The sequence below is a fragment of the Trichosurus vulpecula genome, chromosome 1 (genome assembly GCF_011100635.1).
Source record: "Trichosurus vulpecula isolate mTriVul1 chromosome 1, mTriVul1.pri, whole genome shotgun sequence".
NCBI lineage: Eukaryota > Metazoa > Chordata > Mammalia > Diprotodontia > Phalangeridae > Trichosurus > Trichosurus vulpecula.
In genome coordinates this window covers 76,566,951-76,586,005 of record NC_050573.1, presented here as the reverse complement: position 1 = coordinate 76,586,005, position 19,055 = coordinate 76,566,951, and the positions used below count along the sequence as shown (strand labels likewise).

General features: G+C 43.7%; 1 protein-coding gene across 3 annotated transcripts in view; it reads right to left on the bottom strand.

Annotated features, from left to right (window-relative positions):
* Positions 1 to 6,604: 6,604 nt before the first annotated feature.
* The window catches only part of KANK2 (KN motif and ankyrin repeat domains 2), a 28,579-nt gene continuing 16,128 nt past the window's right edge, over positions 6,605 to 19,055 (bottom strand). For all 3 annotated transcript variants that reach the window (XM_036761221.1, XM_036761235.1, XM_036761228.1), the window contains exons 8-13: positions 18,803 to 18,890; positions 17,606 to 17,825; positions 16,823 to 16,965; positions 11,464 to 11,664; positions 11,203 to 11,295; positions 6,605 to 9,018 (exon numbers count right to left, since the gene is read on the bottom strand). In XM_036761221.1, the coding sequence (XP_036617116.1) occupies positions 8,959 to 9,018; positions 11,203 to 11,295; positions 11,464 to 11,664; positions 16,823 to 16,965; positions 17,606 to 17,825; positions 18,803 to 18,890 (805 nt within the window). In that variant the 3' untranslated portion in view covers positions 6,605 to 8,958. The remainder of the gene's footprint in view (positions 9,019 to 11,202; positions 11,296 to 11,463; positions 11,665 to 16,822; positions 16,966 to 17,605; positions 17,826 to 18,802; positions 18,891 to 19,055) is intronic.

Below are 19,055 nucleotides of genomic sequence, written 5' to 3'. Positions count from 1 at the left end.
CCTAGGTGTCATCCTCCACTCTTTACTCTCTCTCATACCTTGTATGCAATCTGTTGTCAAGCCCTGTTGATTTCCCTTTTGCAACATCTCTTGTGTATGCTCCCTTCTCTTTTGATACTGCTACCATTCCGGGGTAGGCTCTTATCACCTCATGCCTTAATTATTGCAATAGCTGCTGGTGGGTCTGCCTGCCACAAGTCTCTCCCTACTCCAATCATTCTCCATTCAACCACCAAAGTGATTTTCCTAAAGCACAGATGCAACCATGTTACCCTCCCTACTCCCCCATCCCCCACTCAGTAAACACCGATGGCTCCCTGTCACCTCTAGGATCAAATACAAAATTCTCTGTTTGACATTCGAAGCCCTTTATAACCTAGCCTCCTCCTACCTTTCTACTCTTCTTATATTATAGGCCCTGACGCTTTTTGATCTAGTGACACTGGCTTCCTGGAAGTTCCACGAACTCCACTCCATCTCTTGTCAGTGGGTATTTTCCCTGGTTGTGTCCCTTGCCTGGAATACTCTCCCTCTTCATCTCTGCCTACTGACTTCTCTGTCTTCCTTTAAGACCCAACTAAATTCTCATCTTTTTACAGAAAGCCTTTTTCAACCCCTCTTGTGCCTTCCCTCAGTTAATTATTTCCTATTTATCCTATATGTAGCTTGTTGTATTTGTTTGCATGTTGTCTCCCCCATTAGATTATAAACTTCTTGAGGACAGGGACTGCCTTTTGTCTCTTTTTGTGTCTCCAGTACTTAACACAGTGCCTGGCACCAAATATTCTTAAAGCATAAGTATGATTGAAATTGCTCTCTTCAAAATTATCAGTGCTATTTTAATTGTCAAATCTAATAGCTCTTTTTCAGTCTTTATCCTTTAGCTTTTGACACTGTTGATTACCCTCTTCTTGATGCTTTCTTCTCTCTAGGATTTCATGACACTGCTCCTGGTTCTTTTCCTAACTTACTGTTCCTTCATAGTCTCCTTTGCTGGATTTTCAGGTTTGTGTCCATTAACCATGGGTATCTCCAAAGGCCCATTTCTCCTTTTATACTATTTCACTTGGTAATCTCACCACCTTCTATGGATTCAATTTTCATTTCTACGTAGATGACTCTCAGACTTGTCCAATCTAACCTCTCCCCTAACCTCCCATCTTGTGTATTGGAGGTTTTGAACTTGTTTGTTGTTGTTCTTCATGGTTGGTTGTTTGTCCTTCATGCTTGAAGAGGACTAAAATGGTATCACCTTGTTGGAGTCAAGGTACAGTGTGTCCAATTGTGGCTGATCAGACCAATATGAGCTTGGGAGGCTGTATCCCAGGTTGGGCACAAATATTCCACATGAACATTTGGAGTGGAGATGTCTCTAAATTCGCACATTTCATGTTTCTTTTGAGCTACTGCAATTCTGCAGTGCCTTTCTTGATGGACACAACATGCTGGGTGGTCCTTTGCCAGTGTTTGCCATTTCATTCCATCAGTTTCCAAAGTTCTTTAGAGATACCTTGACAGAGTCCCTGTGTCGATTCTTCTGATCTCCATGTGAGTGCTTGTGTTGTATGAGTACTCCATAAAATAATCTTTTAGGTAAATGTATGTTTGGCAGTACAACAAGGTGGCCAGCCCATTGGAGTTGTACTCTCTGCAGTAGAGTTTGAATGCCTGGTAGTTTAACTTGAGGTCCTTACCTCAGTGTCTGGGACCTTATCTTGCCAGGTTATCTTCAGAATTTTCCTAAGACAATTCAAATGGAAGCAGTTCAGTTTCTTGGCATGGTACTGGCGTATTGTTCAAGTTTCATAGGTATACAGCAATGACATGTAAGGGCAAGCAAGGGGGACTTTTTTTTTTTACTGTTTTTTCTTTTGGAGTGCTTCTCAGCACTAATGCAATCAAGTGCCTTTGAGTGAGTCTTGCCTTTGCTTGTAGGAAGGCCTACACCCCTTTGCTAATTAGGTCACGAGAGGTGTGAAGCTCTCTGACCCTGAAGAAGTGTATACACACTCTGAGGTTAGCATTTTGTTTGGGGGCTCACTCATTTAAGAGTGTTGGTATGAAGACTCTGGGTAGCTGTTAAGGAGCCCCCCAGCTTTGAAAACCCAGATGTTGGTGCTTCTCTCTCTTGTAACCATGTATGTATAGCTTTGGTCAGACAGCTAGAAGCCTGTCTGTTGATTTATATTATTTGCTCTGTATATATAATTTCTGCTTGTAATTTCTGTTTGTGTTTTCTCTGAAGTTCAGGGTGATGACTTTCCCACCCGAACCAAGTGAATGATATATGTATGTTTAATTAAACTGAGATTGTTAACCCCTTAAAGTTGCTTTCCTTAGAAAAGCAGATCAAAGAACCCATGCTAGCAGTGCTCCTGTGTGTTGGTGCTACTGGCCTTACATAGCTGCAAGTGGCATTGTTGTTACACAATATCTGGAGACCTCCAGTTTGGTAGGCAGTCTAATACCTCTTCTTTCTCACACTTGCCTTCAGAGCCTCCAATACACTCAGCTAGCTCTGGCAATGCGTGTATCAATCTCATTATCAGTGTGTACATAACTGGAAAGTATACTGCCAAGGTAAGTGAACTTATCTACCGCATTCAGTATTTCTCCATTTGCTGTAACTGATGGTTCCATGTATGGATGGTGTGGTGCTGACTAGTTGAGAACCTGTGTTTTCTTGGTGTTAACCGTTAGGCCAAAGTTAGTATAAGAACAGGGGATCAATCTATACTTTATTGCATCTTGGCCTCAAAGGCTACATTGAGTGCACAATCATCTGTGAACAAAAAAGAATCATGCACCAACTCTTCCTCCATTTTAGTCTCGGCTTGTAGCCTTTTTGAGTTAAATAACTTGCCATCAGTGTGGTAGCTGACCTTGATGCCATGTTCGTCCTTGTTGAAGGCATTTGACAACACTGCTGAAAACATCATGCTAAAAACCATAGGAGCAAGCACACAGTCCTGCTTTATTCCACTGGTGACTGGGAAAGCATGAGAGTATTATCCATTATCCAGAATCCATGCCATTGTGAAACTGACGTACAATACAGATGAACTTCTCTAGGCACTCAAATTTTGCCATAATTTCCGACAGCCTCAAAGACCTTGGTCAGATGAACAGATGTTGTGTACAGACCTCTGTTCTATGCCTAGCATTTCTCCCGGAGTTGTTGGGCAGCAAACACCATGTCAACTATTCCTTGGTCCATTCTGAAGCCACATTGGCTCTTGGGTAGATGACCATCTTCCAGATGAAGGATCAGCCCATTAAGGAAGATTCTGGCAAGAATCTTGCCAGCAATGACTAAGAGAGAGACCCTCTGCTTCCTTTCCTTTCTCCCCTTCTCCTCCCCCAGTGATTGTCATGGAACAATCTACTTCCTTTACCTTATAGAGATGGACAATGGAGGCATTCTTTAACTCCTGAGGGATAACCTCCTCTTGCCATGTAATCTGGAAAATTTCAGTCAAACTTTGTATGAGCAGCGGACCCCTTGCCTTGTAAATCTCAGCTAGAACATAATCAGCACCAGGCGCTTTGCCACCCTAGAGGAGCCAAATGGCATTCAAAACCTCTTCTTCAGTTGGAAGTTCAGCTAGAGAGGGATTGACTTCAACCTGAGGCATATGGTCAATGACTTCAGCATTGATTGATGACAATCTGTTGAGAATGCTATGGAAGTGTTCAGTGCATCTCTCCAGGATCAAGTCCTTATCCCTAATCAATGTGGCTTCATCAGTACTCAATAGTTGAGATGTACCATTGGTCTTTGACCCATAAATAGTCTTTAGGCCATCATAAAAGCATTTTGGATTGTTGCTATCAGCATAAAACTGAATTTCATCTGCCTATTTACTAAACCAAGAATATTGCATCTCTCTAAGCTTTATTTGCGCTTGCTTTTTGATGGAGTTAAATGCTGCCTTCTTAGAGCCGGATGAACCATCCTGCTGGTAAACCCTGTGGAGGTCTTGTTTTTTGTTTAGCAGTTTCTAAATTTCCCTATCATTTTCATCAAACCAATCTTGATATTCTGGCCCAGATGAGTAAATGCAGTATTGTACACCGAATCTCTGAAAGCTATACACTCATTTTCTGCTCCACTGTTGCCAACTGTGTGCTGACTCAGTTTCCTCTCCAAATTAGCAATAAACTGTTCCCACTGGGAGAGGTGCTCTAATCTGTTCACATCAAGTCTTCTGGTAGTTGTCTTGCCTTGGGACTGCTGCTGTTGTTGAATGTGAATATTTAGCTTGGAGAGGGTAAATCTATGATCAGTCCAACGCTTTTTAGCACACATTGCCTTAGTCACTCTTATGTCCTGTATGTCTCTTCTCCTTACAATGATATAGTCTATTAAATGACAACATTTGCTGCGAGGGTGCATCCACAAAGTTTTATTGCATTGAGATGAGTGGAAGACAGTGTTGGTGATGAGAAGGTCATGAGATGTACAAGTCTTCAGTAAGTGATCATTGCTGTTGCTGGACCTGTATGAACTGATGCTGATGAGGTGAGTAGAACCAGGAGATCATCATATATGATTACAGACACACGGTATCTGTAAGGACTAACTTTGATAGACTTCATTCCTTTCATCAATGCAAGGTTCAAAGACAGCTCCAAAAGACTCATGATGGGAAAAGCTATGCACATCCAGAAAAAGAATTATGGAATCTGAATGCAGATTGAGGCAAAATTTTTGCTCTTCTTTTCCCTTCTTTTTTTTTTTTGGTTTTGTTTCTCCTTTCTCATGATTCATTCCATTGGTTATAATTTTTCTTTACAACTGGACTATTATGTAAATAATTTCAATGTGAAGGTATGTGTAGAATCTACATTGGATTACATACCATCTTGGGGGAAAGAGGGGAGGAGAGGGAGAGAAAATTTGGAACCCCAAAACTTGTGGAACTGAGTGATGTAAACTAAAAACAAAAAAATTTATTAAAAAAAACTTTTAGGTAGAAGAGAATGGAAGACTGTGAACTGCCTTTGGAAAATATGATTAGGAGTCAACTGTTGTTGTCAGTCATTTTTCAGTCACGTCTGACTCTTCGTGACCTCATTTAGGATTTTCTTGGCAAAGATAGTGGAGTGGTTTGCCATTTCCTTCTCTAGCTCATTTTGCAGATGAGAAAACTGAGGCAACAAAGGGTTAAGTGACTTGCCCAGGGTCACACAATGGAACATTGCCATCCCCCTGGTTCAGGTCCTCATCGCCTCACACCTGGCCTGTTTCAATAGCCTGCTGGTTGGTCTCCTTGCTTCAAGTCTCTTCCTCATCCCAATCCATCCTCCACTTAGGAATTGATCTTCCTAAAGTATAGGTCCAACCATTACTCCCCTTTTCAGTAAACTCCATTGTCTCCCTTATTACCTTCAGGATCAAATATCAATTCTTTCATTTGGCTTTAAAAATCCTTCATAGCCTGGCCATTCCTGCCTTTCCAGTCTTCTTACACCTTCCTCTCCTCCATGTACTCTATGATCCAGTGACATTAGCCTCCTGATTATTCCTTACACACGACACTCTGCCTCCAGACTTGGTGCATTTTTATTGACTGTCCCCCGCATCTAGAATGGGTTTCCTGCTTTTTTCTGTCTCTTGGCTTCCTTCAAGTCCCAGCTAAAATTCCACCTTCTACAAGAATCCTTTCCCAGTTGCCCTTAAGCAAGTGCTTTCCCTCTAAGATTACCTACAAGTTATCTTGTAAAATTGTGTTTGTACATAGTTGTTAGCATGTATTCTCTCATTAGATGATGAGCGTATACCTAAGGGCTAGAGCTGGTTTTGTCTCTTTTTGTATCCCTTTAGACCCAGATAAGATACTCCCTTCTCACTTCTCTTATTAAAATCTCCTCCTTTCTTCAAGGCTCAGCTTAAGTGTCAACCTTTTACAAGAGATCTTTCTTGTTCTTCCAGTTCTAAGTCATTTCTCCCTCCCCAAATTGTCCTGAATTTATTAAATCTGTCCAGGAACCTCAGACACAAACTTTCTTGCCTTTATATCCCATCCTTGTACATAACAGACACTTATTGAATGAGTTGTTTGGTTCCTTCCTAGTCTAAGATTCCAAGATCCTCTTTTTAGCTCATAACTTTTACACTTTACCTACTAGTCACTTTCTCTCTTACCATCTGCCACTTACTATCTATATGACCTTGAGCAACTTCTCACCTCTCTAGGCCTTAATTTCCCCATCTCTAAAATGAAACTCCAGGGAACAACCTCTTAGGGGTCTACCACACCGAGACTCTTCTAGGGGAGAGAGTGAACTAAGCTAGACAAATGATGTATTTAGGGAATGAAATGTCCAAAGTTGTATAAAACAAAGGAAGCAGTTTCAGCCCTTAATTAATCTTCTGTGTTTGACCCTACAGGCAACAGGGATGTGATTAAGTTGTTGGCCATGCTTACCACCACATCCAGGATTTTGGAAAAAAACAGGGAAGGAAGGGAGAAGGCCTTTAAAACAGGTCTGAAGTGGGAAGCCCTAATTAACATCTCTGTGGCACAGGCACGGTCACTTTCAAAGCAGCTAAAGTTCTTATGGACCAAGCTAAAAACAGCACTGCATATACTCACACACAGTAACTTTAGGTAGCTTTATTCATTTACTTTTTTAAGATTATAAAATGAATATTTTATTTAAGTGTAATACTGTCTTATGGAAATACCAATGCAGGATAGTGAGAACAGATCCATGTATATAACTGAGTGCAGGAACAAAAAACCAAAATGTCAACCTCCACAGCATGCTGGGCCAAGTCAGTTGTATGGGACTGTACAAAACAGATAAATATGGACCTGTTTGGGGAATGGGACATGCCCCATAGCAAGTGTCTGCCATCTATAAGAGTTTAAAACAAACATGTGGGCACAAACACACACATAAACACACATACACAAAAACACATGCACACATTGGCACGTACCATTTCTTAAGTGAGAACCAAGGTCTGTCACCTTTGTTACACATCTATCAAGGCATGATAACACTAGACCAGCGTCAGGTTCCCCACTACCCCACCCTTTCAGTTTTAATTCTAAAAGCCAAGCAAAGACCAAACCCTTTCCAAGCACCTCACACATAGAATTTATGTTATAGCGAATTTATGTTAACCTTTTGTTTAACATGGTCAGTTTGAAATCCCAACAACCCAGGTTAAATCCAGCATAGAAACTCTGATCCTGGGAAGGGGGCCAACATTTCTGGGCAGTTTATTTTCTTTACCGTGCTGTGTACCGAAAAATCCAGACTGGCAGGTATTTCTGTCCTCAGATCTCTCAGTCCCAAGGCAGTGAAACAACTTAATGCAAATTGGCTATGGTGAATGGCGGGACATATGCTTGGCTGGTGTTTCATCTGCTGTACACTCGGCACAATCATAGGTGAGGAATATGTTTCCTGGCTTAAGGCTTTTCTTCTTTGGGATCACCAAGGAAGAAGGGAAGGAGTAGCTTGTGGTTCCAGAGACAGGACAAGTGGTTAGAGGAGCATGTACTTCCATAAACCTGGTTTTCTCAAACTTCTTTTACCCAAGTCACAAAGAAAGGAGCAGGGGTAATGAAAAGCTAGCATCTTTTGTAAGCCTGTCATTCCGAATGGGCTGGCTGGTATGTAGGATTGCCAAATTGATGACCCCAGGAGCTTTCAAAACTGGGCCTTTGCACCTGAGAGAAGCCTGGGGTCATTGGTCACACCCAAGCACTGACCAGTAGACCCGAAAACAGCCTCTCTACTCTTAGGGCATCTACTTTTATGTCACCTACTCTTATCTCTGCCTTGTCCATCAGGCAATGTGTCTAGCGAGGTATCTGTGACTTGGGCCTTGTCACTGGATCTAATTTCATCTTTTCATCTGTAAAACTGTCAGGTTTGACAAGCTGACCTTGAAGGTCCCTTTGTCTAATGCTCTAAGGAACGGAGTGCTGTGCTTAGATGCCCAGCTCGGTCAGTGCCTTAGAAAGGCCTCTTGCTCCTCTGCTGAGCTCTGCCACATTTGAGGTGGTCCTGAATGCAGAGCTCCCTCTGTCCTAGTCTCTGGTGGGATCCTGGGCTTATCTCCTGGGTTAGACAGGGAAAGGGCAAAAAGGACTGGGAGAAAATGACCAAGTTCTCCCAGTCTGATACAGACTGACTCTGCTATGCTTGGCATAAAAACAGATACAAAACGAAGTTTGCGCAACACACTTCTGAAGACTGAGTAGAATGGCATACAGGCCACAGGCATGCAGGCAGAGGGAATGCCAGCCAGATGTGCAAAATCCCATTCTAAACCATGCACAACTTCATCAAACCCTAATAAAAAGCTCAAGCTTAATCCTTAATATAAAATTCAGGCTTTAACATAGTGCTTTTTTCTTATTTAAAAAACAAAAAAAAACTTTCATAATTTCCTCAAACATCTCACTATTTCAAGCTTATTTCTCTGAAAGAGGCCTCCCTCACAGCTTTATATAAAACTCCAATGCCTCCTGTGCCCATGGGGCTGGTTGCTGGGGGTAACACCCTGTGCCCAGACCTAGGTCCCTTTTGTTTAATTCATGCACAGTGGAAGCAGAACTCAGTTTCCATCCACAGACATCTTTGCTTTGGCTTGGGTTTGCAAGTTTGGGGAAAAAAAGAAAAAAAGCATTAAGAAATTGCAAACCCTTCCATCTGACACCACATTCTCCTTTGGTGGCTGAAAGAAGTTTCCAAAGAGTCCAACTGCCCTTTGGACATGGGTGTTATGGAATCAGGCCAAGGTGGCCAAGCAGTCAGGGACATGGGATAAGATGGAAAGGTATGGTATAGGTTTCTGTCACAGTGCTAGTTTTCCACCCTAAGGGTAGAGGAGCATTCCCAAGTATTTCCTCCGCATCATCCCTTCTTTCCCTCTGATGGACAGGTACTGTGGATGCTCTGTGTCCTCTGTCCTGCCAGCAGGTCCTATCGTTTCTACTGAATGTTGCTGGGTGAAATAGCTGCACTCTTGACTGTTGTTTGCTTTGGAGGACCCTGAAAGGAGAAGCCAGGGTTTGAGAGAGGTTTTAACCTTTTCATTAGAAATCTTTTGGTTAATGATAAATGCTGCAGAAGATATGGGAAAATAGGAACACTATTACATTGTTGGTGGAGATGTGAACTGATCCAGCCATTCTGGAGAGCAATTTGGAACTATGCCCAAAGGGCTACAAAAATGTACATATACCCTTTGACCCAGCAATAACACTTCTACGGTTGTACCCCAAAGAGATCACACAAGTGGGAAAGGGACCCATATGCATAAAAATATTTATAGCGGCTCTTTTTGGTGGTGGCAAAGAATTGGAAATCAAGGGGATGCCCATCAATTGGGGAATGGCTAAACAAGCTGTGATGTATGAATGTAATGGAATACTATTGCGCTATAAGAAATGAGGAGCAGATGGACTTCATAATAACCTGGAAAGACTTACATGATCTGAATGAGGAGAGCAGAACCAGAAGAACATTATACACAATTACAGACACACGGTATCTGTGATGACTAACTTTGATAGACTTGGCTCTTCTCATCAATGTATGATTCTAAGACAGCTCCAAAAGACTCATGATGGAAAAAGCTATGCATATCCAGAGAAAGGAATTACAGAGTCTGAATGCAGATTGAGGCAAACTATTTGCTCTCTCTCTTTTTTTCCCCTTCTTCTTTGGTTTCGTTTTTTTCTTTCTCATGGTTCATTCCACTGGTTATAATTCTTCTTTACAATTTGACTATTGTGTAAATAAATTTAATGTGAAGGTGTATGTAGAACCTATATTGGATTACATGCCATCTGGAGTGGGGAGCAGGGAGGAGAGGGAGGGGGAGAAAATTTGGAACTCAAAAACTTCTGGAACTGAGTGTTATAAACTAAAAATAAAAATAAATTAATGGGAAAAAAGGAAATCTTTTGGTTAAGCCTAGTAAATATAGACCAGCAAAAGAATCATAGGAGCTCAGAGCTGGAAGGAATGACAGCAGTCTAATCTCAATACTGATTCACAAGAAAGCTTTAATCTGTTCTATTTTTTTCAGATCTGGGCTGAGTCATGACCCCTTCTTTGGCAGCTTGGTGGCTCTCCACTCCCAGGCACTCAGCATTTTGGCACTGCACTTAGTATAGATACTTGATTGGTTTTAAGCCCTAATGAAGTTTAGCACTCCTGAGTTTAAGCCATCCACTAGGCTCAGCATTCCCCAGAAGCTGAGACTGCAGACATACCGCACCGTGCTAAGGTAACAACAGTTACTTTATCTAATCTATATACCTAATATACCTGAAATATACCTATATACCTGATGAGAAAATCTAGAATATCCCTAAGAAGTGGCCATCTCATGTTTCCTTGAAGACCTCTAGTCTTTAATTACCCCCCAAAGGCAGACTTTTAGACAGCTCGAATTATCAGGACATTTTCCCTTACACTGCCTAAGTATGCCTCTGCAACTTCTTCCTATGCTCCTGGTTCTGCCATCTGAAGCTAAGAAGAAGTCTGGTCCCCCTTCTACAGGAAGACAGCTATCAGGTCCTTACCTTCCCTCCCCCAACTATGTTTTTAAGAAGCTAAGAAATGTCACATCTAAGTTGCTTTCTAAAGACCTAAGCAATGCTATATGGCACCTCATCAATACTGTATTCAGACCTGTACAGCCTCTGAAATGGGCATCAGGTCAGTTTGGGGGTGAAAGTGGTAGCTGACCTCAACCCCATGACATTATTCTCATGGATTGGTCACATGTAAGCCTTACACTTCCCTTTAATTATTCACTTATTATCCATTAATTAACTGACATCCTTCTTAAACTGTCCCTTGTTTTTAGCATGTTTCACCTCTTTTGGGGGGAAGTGGGGTCTGCAGCTGTTATTTCATCATTGTGGGTAAACTCCATCCACCAACGCAGGCAATTCAAATATAATTTATTGTCTTAGACAGTTGCCTGAGAGCACCCAGGCCTTCCACTTTTCAAGGCTGGCCTTCCATCCCCAACACTACACTGCTTTCTCATCCCACCTCTTAAGGCCACGATGTCTACTTCTCCTCCTTGATTTGTAAAGTATCTGGCCTAAATTTCAGGTTGTTTCAGGGTTTAGAATATACGGCCCTGGCTAGACTTGAATCCATGGGCAGGAAAAGAAAACTGAGGGAGAGGACCAGGATCATGAACCTGGGACTCACCGAGGATTTGGCCGAGTTCATGTGCGTGTATAGCATCTCAGCAATGTCATTTTGCCCATTGTCAAGGGCAATGGAGAGAGCCGTACTGCCATCCTGAAAGGCAAAAGGCTAGGCTGGGAGAGTTGGCTGAGAAAGAAGCATGGACTCACTGTCCTGCCCTACGGCAGTCCTGTGAGTTCCCTCTCCACCACCCTAACCCCATGACCTTCCAACCCTCCCCTGTTGCAGGACCCCACCCCAACAGTGTATTCTCAAACTCACATGGTCGGTGAGTGCTGTGTTACAGTCAGGTACAGCCAGAAGCAGACGAGCGATTTCCACATGGCCATGCTCACAAGCACACATCAGGGCAGTAGAACCATCATCATCTTGAAGGTTGACATCAGCGGCACAGGCCAGCAGGGCTTTGACCATGTCAATCCGGCCATGGCTAACAGCCAGCATAAGTGCTGTCTGCCCTGCCTATAGGAGTGGCAGGGATAGAAGCTTTAGCCTCTAAGGAAGCCCTTAGATGATATATCTTTCTATAAAGGGCACAGATGATACATCTTTCTATAACCAACATAGTGCCAGATAGAGCTAGGCATTTCCTGGCACTCTCCCTAGGGAGATGACTGGTGAACAGGTGTTGGACTAAGAAAGGTTTTCTTAGGCAATGTCATCATAGGATTGTGGGATTTAGAGCTGGAAGGAACCCAAGAAACCATCTAATTGTGGGATCGTGGGATCATCAATTTAGATTTGGGGGTGTCTTTTATACCTTATCTTGTCATGTCCAAGTGAGGACGATAAGCCCAGGGAAGTGATGGGACTAGCTCCAGTTTATATAGGTAATTGGTGGCTGAGCTGGGATTCAAATCCGAGTCTTTGGACTCTGTTTCCATTGTTTTTTCCGTTATATCTCCTTGCACACTCTCCTACCACAATTAGTCAAACCCCATTCTGATAGGAGGGAGCAGGAAAAGAAACCTTTGTCCTTCACTAGGGAGGAAGGATGAAGAGGAAGCAGTGTCTGCCATGTATCCTGTTTGTCAGTATATTCCCTAGAGGAGGGTAAGGGTCTCTTTCTTGATCTGTTTGCTTTGCTCGCACTACCTATTGTTAAAGAAGCATGACCTTAGAGGTCATCTAATCCATGTAACTCAGAGAGGTTAAGTAACTTGTCTGAGGTCATACAGCACTATCCAATACTATATGTTGGCTCTCAGGTGGACAACACTGAACCCTTCCCTGGAAGTAAGGGGAGGACTCAAAGTCAAAGAAGAGGGCTTTGGGGTACAATCCCTTAGATGAATAAAAATGAGATCAGTACACTCCTTATGTACATCCCTACCAAGTACTGCCTTGGGAAAACAAAACAAAAAAAAATCCATGCTCTGAAGTCAAACTAATCAATCAGATAGGGGTACTTAACCTTTTTTTGAGTCACAGAGACTTTGGTGGCCGGCAGAAGCCTATGGACCACTTCTTAGAATTAATGTTTTTAAATTCATAAAATAAAATAAAAGATTACAAATGAAGGCAGTTATAGTGAAATAGTTAGCAAAATATAAAAAAATTCACAGTTCCCTTGAAATTTATTCACAGACCCCTTCAGAATCTAGGGACTCCAGGTTAAGAACCTCTGGATTAGATGCTTTTGCATTTTGTGGTTTCTACTTCTTTGTGAGTTATTTGATAAAACTGCCAAAACTGGCGAGCCTTCCTGGCTACCCTTTCCAGTACTGGCTGCACCATCACTCATTCCCTTAAGCTTGCTGACTGAGTGCTCCCCTTTGCCACTTCCAGGTTCTCCCCCTACCTCCATTACTCAATAACCTCTCCTTGGAAGTATGTACAATCCACATCTGCCACCCAATCATAATCCTGGTAGTTGTCTACTGACCTCCAGAGCACTCTCCTGCCCTTCTTAACAAGTTCAGTACCTGACTCACAACCCTCTCCTCCTCAACTCTTGCCCTTATGCTAAGGGACTTCAACATATGTATTGACACTTTCTCAAATATCCTAATCCCACAGTTTTACCACCTAATCACTTTCCATGACCTACTCTTCCACCCCACCTCAGCCACATACAAAGATGATCATACCATCACCTCACAAACGTATCACCTTCATGTCAAGAATTCTGAAATCCTCTTATCTGACTGTAACCTACCGGCTTTTCAGCCTACCCTCAGCCTTCCCTTACAAATTCTACTCTTCATCCCAACTGTGACCTTCAATCCTTTGCCCTCTCCATCCTAGGCCATCTCCCTGTACTCGCCACTTTCCTCTTTTCTCCATCTTGACTCATTGGTGAACCAATTCAACTCTATATTATCCTCCTCTCTTGTACCTTTAGCCTTATCTCTTATCAATGATTATACCCAGCCAAGTCTCAGCCATGATCACTCCCACCATTTGCCGTCTTCCATGCTGCTGAACAAAGATGGAGAAAATAATGGAGCCCTTCTGACTGGTTGCACTACAAATTTATGTCATACAACTTCAATGGGGTCCTCACCACTGCTAGGCAATCCTACTACACATACCTCCCTTATCAACTCACTCTCTGACTCTCCACAGTGGCTCTTTCAAACCCTTCTCAAACTTCCCATGGCTCCCCCTCCCTCCCACTCTCTCAGCAGAGAACCTTGCCTTATATTTTACAGAAAAGAATTGATGTCATTTGCTAAGACCTCCCTCTTCTCCTCTCATCTCCTATCGCTCAAATGCCTTTTGTCGCTATCTCCTCCTTTACACCCATTTCACACAAAAAAAGGTGGTCCTACTTCTTGCCAAGGCAAACTCCTCTACCCACACAAGCCATCCCATTCATACTGTCTCCTCCAGATTGCCCCCTCTGTCATCCCCATTCTCTCGTTTATCTTCAATCTCTATTGGTTCTTTCTGTAGTGTACACAAATGTAGCCATTATCTTCCAAAAAAACCTCACTTGATCCTTCTGTGCAATCCCCCCCTCACTATTATTCTATTATCTTTTTTGCCTTTTATGGCAAAATTCCTTGAGAAGGCGATCTACAATACAGGGTGTCCCTAAAGTCTGGATACATAGGCAAAAATGCATATTTTGAAATGTCTGGAATATTAACAGACTTTAGCCCCCTTGACTTCTTTTTCTGGGGTATGCTAAAGGAGAAGGTGTACTCAATGAAAATCACAGATGCAACACACTTGATTGAACCCATAAAAAGTGAATGTGCTAAAATTGATGGCAATGTGGAGTTATCGCACTGAGTTCACGTGAATCTTGCAAAGTGCATAAACCTTTGCATCGCAAATGACAAAAATCATATTGGAGATGTTATTTGTTAATATTTCAATTAAATAAAATGTTGTTGAAAATTTCATTGATTTCTTGAAAATATGCATTTTTTGCCTATGTGTCCAGACTTTAGGAACACCCAGTAGATAACTCCACTTCCTCTCCTCTCGTGCTCTTAACCCTTTTCAATCCTGCTCCCAACCTTCTCATTCCACTGAAACTGCTCTCTCTAAAGCGACCAATGATCTCCTAATTGCCAAACCCAATGGCCTTTTCTTGTCCTCTCTCTTCTCTGTAGCCCGAGACTATCAATCACCCTCTTCTCCTTGATATTTTCTTTTCTTTGGGTTTCTGGAACACCAGTCTCTTCTGGTTCTCTTCCTACCTAGCTAATTGACTGCTCCTTCTCAGTCTCTATTGCTGGATCATCATCTAGTCATGTCTACTGACTACGGGTATCCTATAGGTCTCTGTCTTGAACCTTCTTCTCCTTCCCCTCTATACTACTCAGTAATTTCTATCAGCTTCCATGGATTTAATTAATATCTCTATGCTAATGATTCTCAAATCTACCTATCTCTCTGCTGACCTCCAATCTCACATCTCCAGCTGCCTTTCAGATATCTCAAACTGGATGTCTAGTAGACATTTTGAACTCATCATGTCCAAAATGGAACTCATCTTTCCCTCTGAACTCCTCCCTCATTCCACATTTCCCCATCCTCCCAGTTTCCCAGGCTTGAAACCTAGACATCATCCTCAACTCTTTAGTATCTCTCAATCTCTTCCCCACCCCACCCCCTGCCATATCTGTTGCCAAGGCCTGTCTTTTTCACCTTTCTACTATCTTGAATACATCCCCTTCTCTCCTCTGGTACTACCAACCATTCTAGTACAGGCCCCCATGATCTCTACTGTAACAGCCTGCTGGTGGATCTGTCTTTCCTCACTCTAGTCCATCATCCTTTCAGCTACCCAAGAGATTTTTCTAAAACATATAGGTCTGACCATGTCACCCCCATATTCAATAAACTCCAGTGGCTTCTGATAGCCTCTAGGATCAAATACAAAACCCTCTGTTTGGCATTCAAGGCTTTTTATAACCTGACCTCCCCCCTACCTTGTCCTGCACATTAACTGGCCTCCTGGCCATTTCACTAACAAGACACTCCCATCTCTCGGCTCCAGGCAACATGCCAGGAATGCTCTCTCTTTAACTCCACCTACTGAACTCCTTGGCTTCCTTTCAGTCCCAGCCAAAATTCTACCTTCTACAGGAATCCTTTCCCAACCCTTAATTCTAGCACCTCCCTTCTGTTAATTATTTCCTATTTATGACACATATAGCTTGTTGGCACATATCTGCTAGCTCCTAGTCTCCCTCATTAGACTGTGAACTTGTTGAGGGCAGGGACTGTCTTGCCTTTCTTTGTATTCCCAGTTCTCAGCTCTTAGCCCAGTGGCACATGATTGGTGCTTAATAAATGCTTACTGACTAAAATGCCTTTTGACAATAGCTAACCTTGTGTTTCAGCTGAACCAAAGCAAGAAAAGGTCGTCAGGCTTGCCCACACCTTGGTCAAGAGAACCAGGGATAGCAGGGCTGCTGAGCATTCTGGTCTAGGGGTATTTTCCTTAACAGATTTGGGCAATGCTGAAAATTCAGAGTGAAAGGCAGATGGGAGTCACTATGAAGGCCCATCTCTTCCTGCCTAGGAGAGAGGGGGAATGTCCCTCTCATGGACCAGGTTAGAGAACATTTGAAGGCATTGGAAGGTGTTATAGTTTTCCCTATTTTGCAGACGAGGAGGCCTCTTGCTCAGGGTCACATGGCTAGGAAGTATCTGAAGGAGGATTCCAAGCCTAGTACTCTACCTACTATCCCCCTCCGAAGATGAACCAGATGGGGGTGAGCAACAGATGGGAAGTTAGAAAGGCATGAATTTGAGTCCCAGCTGTGCCACCAACTTGCTGTGAAGCTTCCCTTGCTCGGCCTCGGTTTCCATCTCTCTAAAATGAGGGGCTTGGGCAGGGGTGAGGAACCTGTGGCCTTGAGACCACATGCGGCCCTCTAGGTCCGCAAGTGCGGCCCTTTGACTGAATCCAAACTTCACAGAACAAATCCTTTTATGAAGGGGATTTATTCTGTGAAGTCTGGATTCAGCCAAAGGGCTGCACGTGGCCTCGAGGCTGCAGGTTCCCCACCCCTGGGCCTGGGTCTCTTTCAGCTCAAGCATTCTATGATTTTGCCAAGCAGCCTGACAGAGGGCCCAAAGGCTTCCATCTAGGTTCTGTCCACCCCCACCCACCCCTTAAAACCTCCCACAGCATCCTTGTAGGGTGACCATGCACCTGGCTGGCTTTGAAGTTGACGTTCCCAAGTCTGAGCAGCTGCAGGATGGTGGCCATATCTCCCTCTGCCCGAAAGGCTGCCAACGCAGTCAGCATGATAGCTGTGTAGCCAGCTCGGTTCTGTTTGTCCACATTGCAGAGACCTGGGGGAGTAAAATGTCAATGAACCTTTTGGCCATTGCCTGTCCTAGACAGGCCACACAGATCACCGCCCTACCCCCACCCCTCTTTCTCCAGGCCCCCAGTGCATTCCAGGGCAGTCTCCAGACTGGTGTCCAGGGAACCCTCATGTTCTATCCACTGCATCCCAGAACTACTGAACAAATAACGTAGAGTATAAGTTCCTTTAGGGCAAGGGACTTTGCTCACTGAATCTTAGTAGAAGCTTAATACATTTTTGTTAAATTGGATTGACTCACTCCACTCTCCAGATACTTCAGTAATGCGCAATTAACCATTTCTGAAGCATTTTATTCCACTTGTCTAGACCTTAGTGAACTGTGTCTCTCAAATACAAACAGCACCTACATTGAAGAGGTATTGTGAGGATCAGTGAGATCATATTTGTAAAGTGGCTGGAGTTTGGTGCCTGGCAGTCCTTATTAAGCCTCTTCTTTCCTCCTTCCCTTCTTCCTCTCTCCCTCAGCCTGGGCTCTGTGGCCGGTGACCACTTTTGTGCCTTTATCTGAATTCTTCTCCTCCAACTGGCCCCCCCCCAAAGGAAGCCTGGGACGAGACTCTGCTCGTAGTGCGCCCTTTCATCCATGGTGCTGATGGTCTCACCAGTGTCCAGCAGCTGCTTGACCACAGGGAAGTTGGAGTGGGACACGGTGTAATGCAGGGCAGTGTTGCCATTGTCGTCCGCCATGTTCACGATGAACTGGAGCAGCTGGGGTGACATGGCCCGGAAGGTAACCATGTGCCTGCGGACTACCTCCGGGTGGGCATCTTTGTGGCAGGAGAGCCTCAGCCAGTCCTGAAGCACCGTGCTGTATGCTGCTTTCTGGGCATCATGGTGTGGGGGGAAGGACAGAGGTTGGAATGCGGCAGGATCAGAGAAAGAGCTCAGGTTCCCTCCCACTCCCCTTGGCTTGGGGCAGAGCTGTGAAAAGGAGACAGGCCAGGGTGGGCTTTGCACAGGGGAAAAAATCCCTTAAGGGTTCATGGGATTTAAAGGCAGAAGAGACTTTGGATGTCTTTTAGTTTACATTCTTCACATTACATATGGTAAAACTGAGGCCCAGAGAATGGAAGGGACTTGACCAGGTAGTGAGTAGTAGGTGGTAACTATCTCCCTGGACCCAGGGCTAGTTTAGGTCAGATTCCTTGGGTCCCTTCAACACTTAATAGTGCGGTACATGGTGCCTCCCCCACCCCTGCCCCATTTTCCCTTCATAGGTCCAAGGAATATAGGATTCAGAGTTCTAGTCAACCCCTCTCATTTTATACATAAAGATAAAGGCCCATGGAGGTTAAGTGATATGCCTATTGAAAAGAAACCACATGACTTACTCCATCTTGGAGCAACCTTGACAATTAGGACCGCTATGAGAAGGACATTTTATAAAATCAAAAGGACACTCAAAAGCCAAATTGTTTTAGAAATGTGCTTCTCACATAATCGTAATTATCAAGCTTGCTCCAAGATGGAGTCCTGTTCTTCCTTTCTAACCATGCTCACACAGCTAGTAAACATGAAAGCTGAGATGTGAACCCAGGTCTCCTGACTTTAGGCCTCACTCTCCTCACACTGCACCACATGGCTTCTCTCCTTAGCATCACAAAACATCAGGGCTAAGAGGGATCTCAGAGGTCCTCAAGGCCAAATGCTTTATTCTATATAAGGTCAAACCAAGGCCCAGAGATGATGTGCCCAAGGTCACCCATTCTTGGCAGAGCCTTAGCTGGGATCCGCATCTCTATATCTGGGCATCGCCCCTACCCCAAAACACCACCCCACCTACACCTCGCCCTCCATACCATCTCTTTCTCAGTGAGGGTATCTGGACTCTCCAGGTATTTCTGCAGGGTCAGACAGGCAGAGATGAGGTCTGCGCTAAGCTCCAATCTGGCAAGATTGAAAGATTGAGGCAGAGTGAGAGAAAGCCAGGACTACATCTCCCAGCTGGACCCATCCAGGGGCTCTGCGACCCCTCCCTCCCTCCAGAAAGAGAATTTAGGGATTTACATTCATGTTGAGGGGTATGGGACTGAAGGAATGACAGTGGGTTTG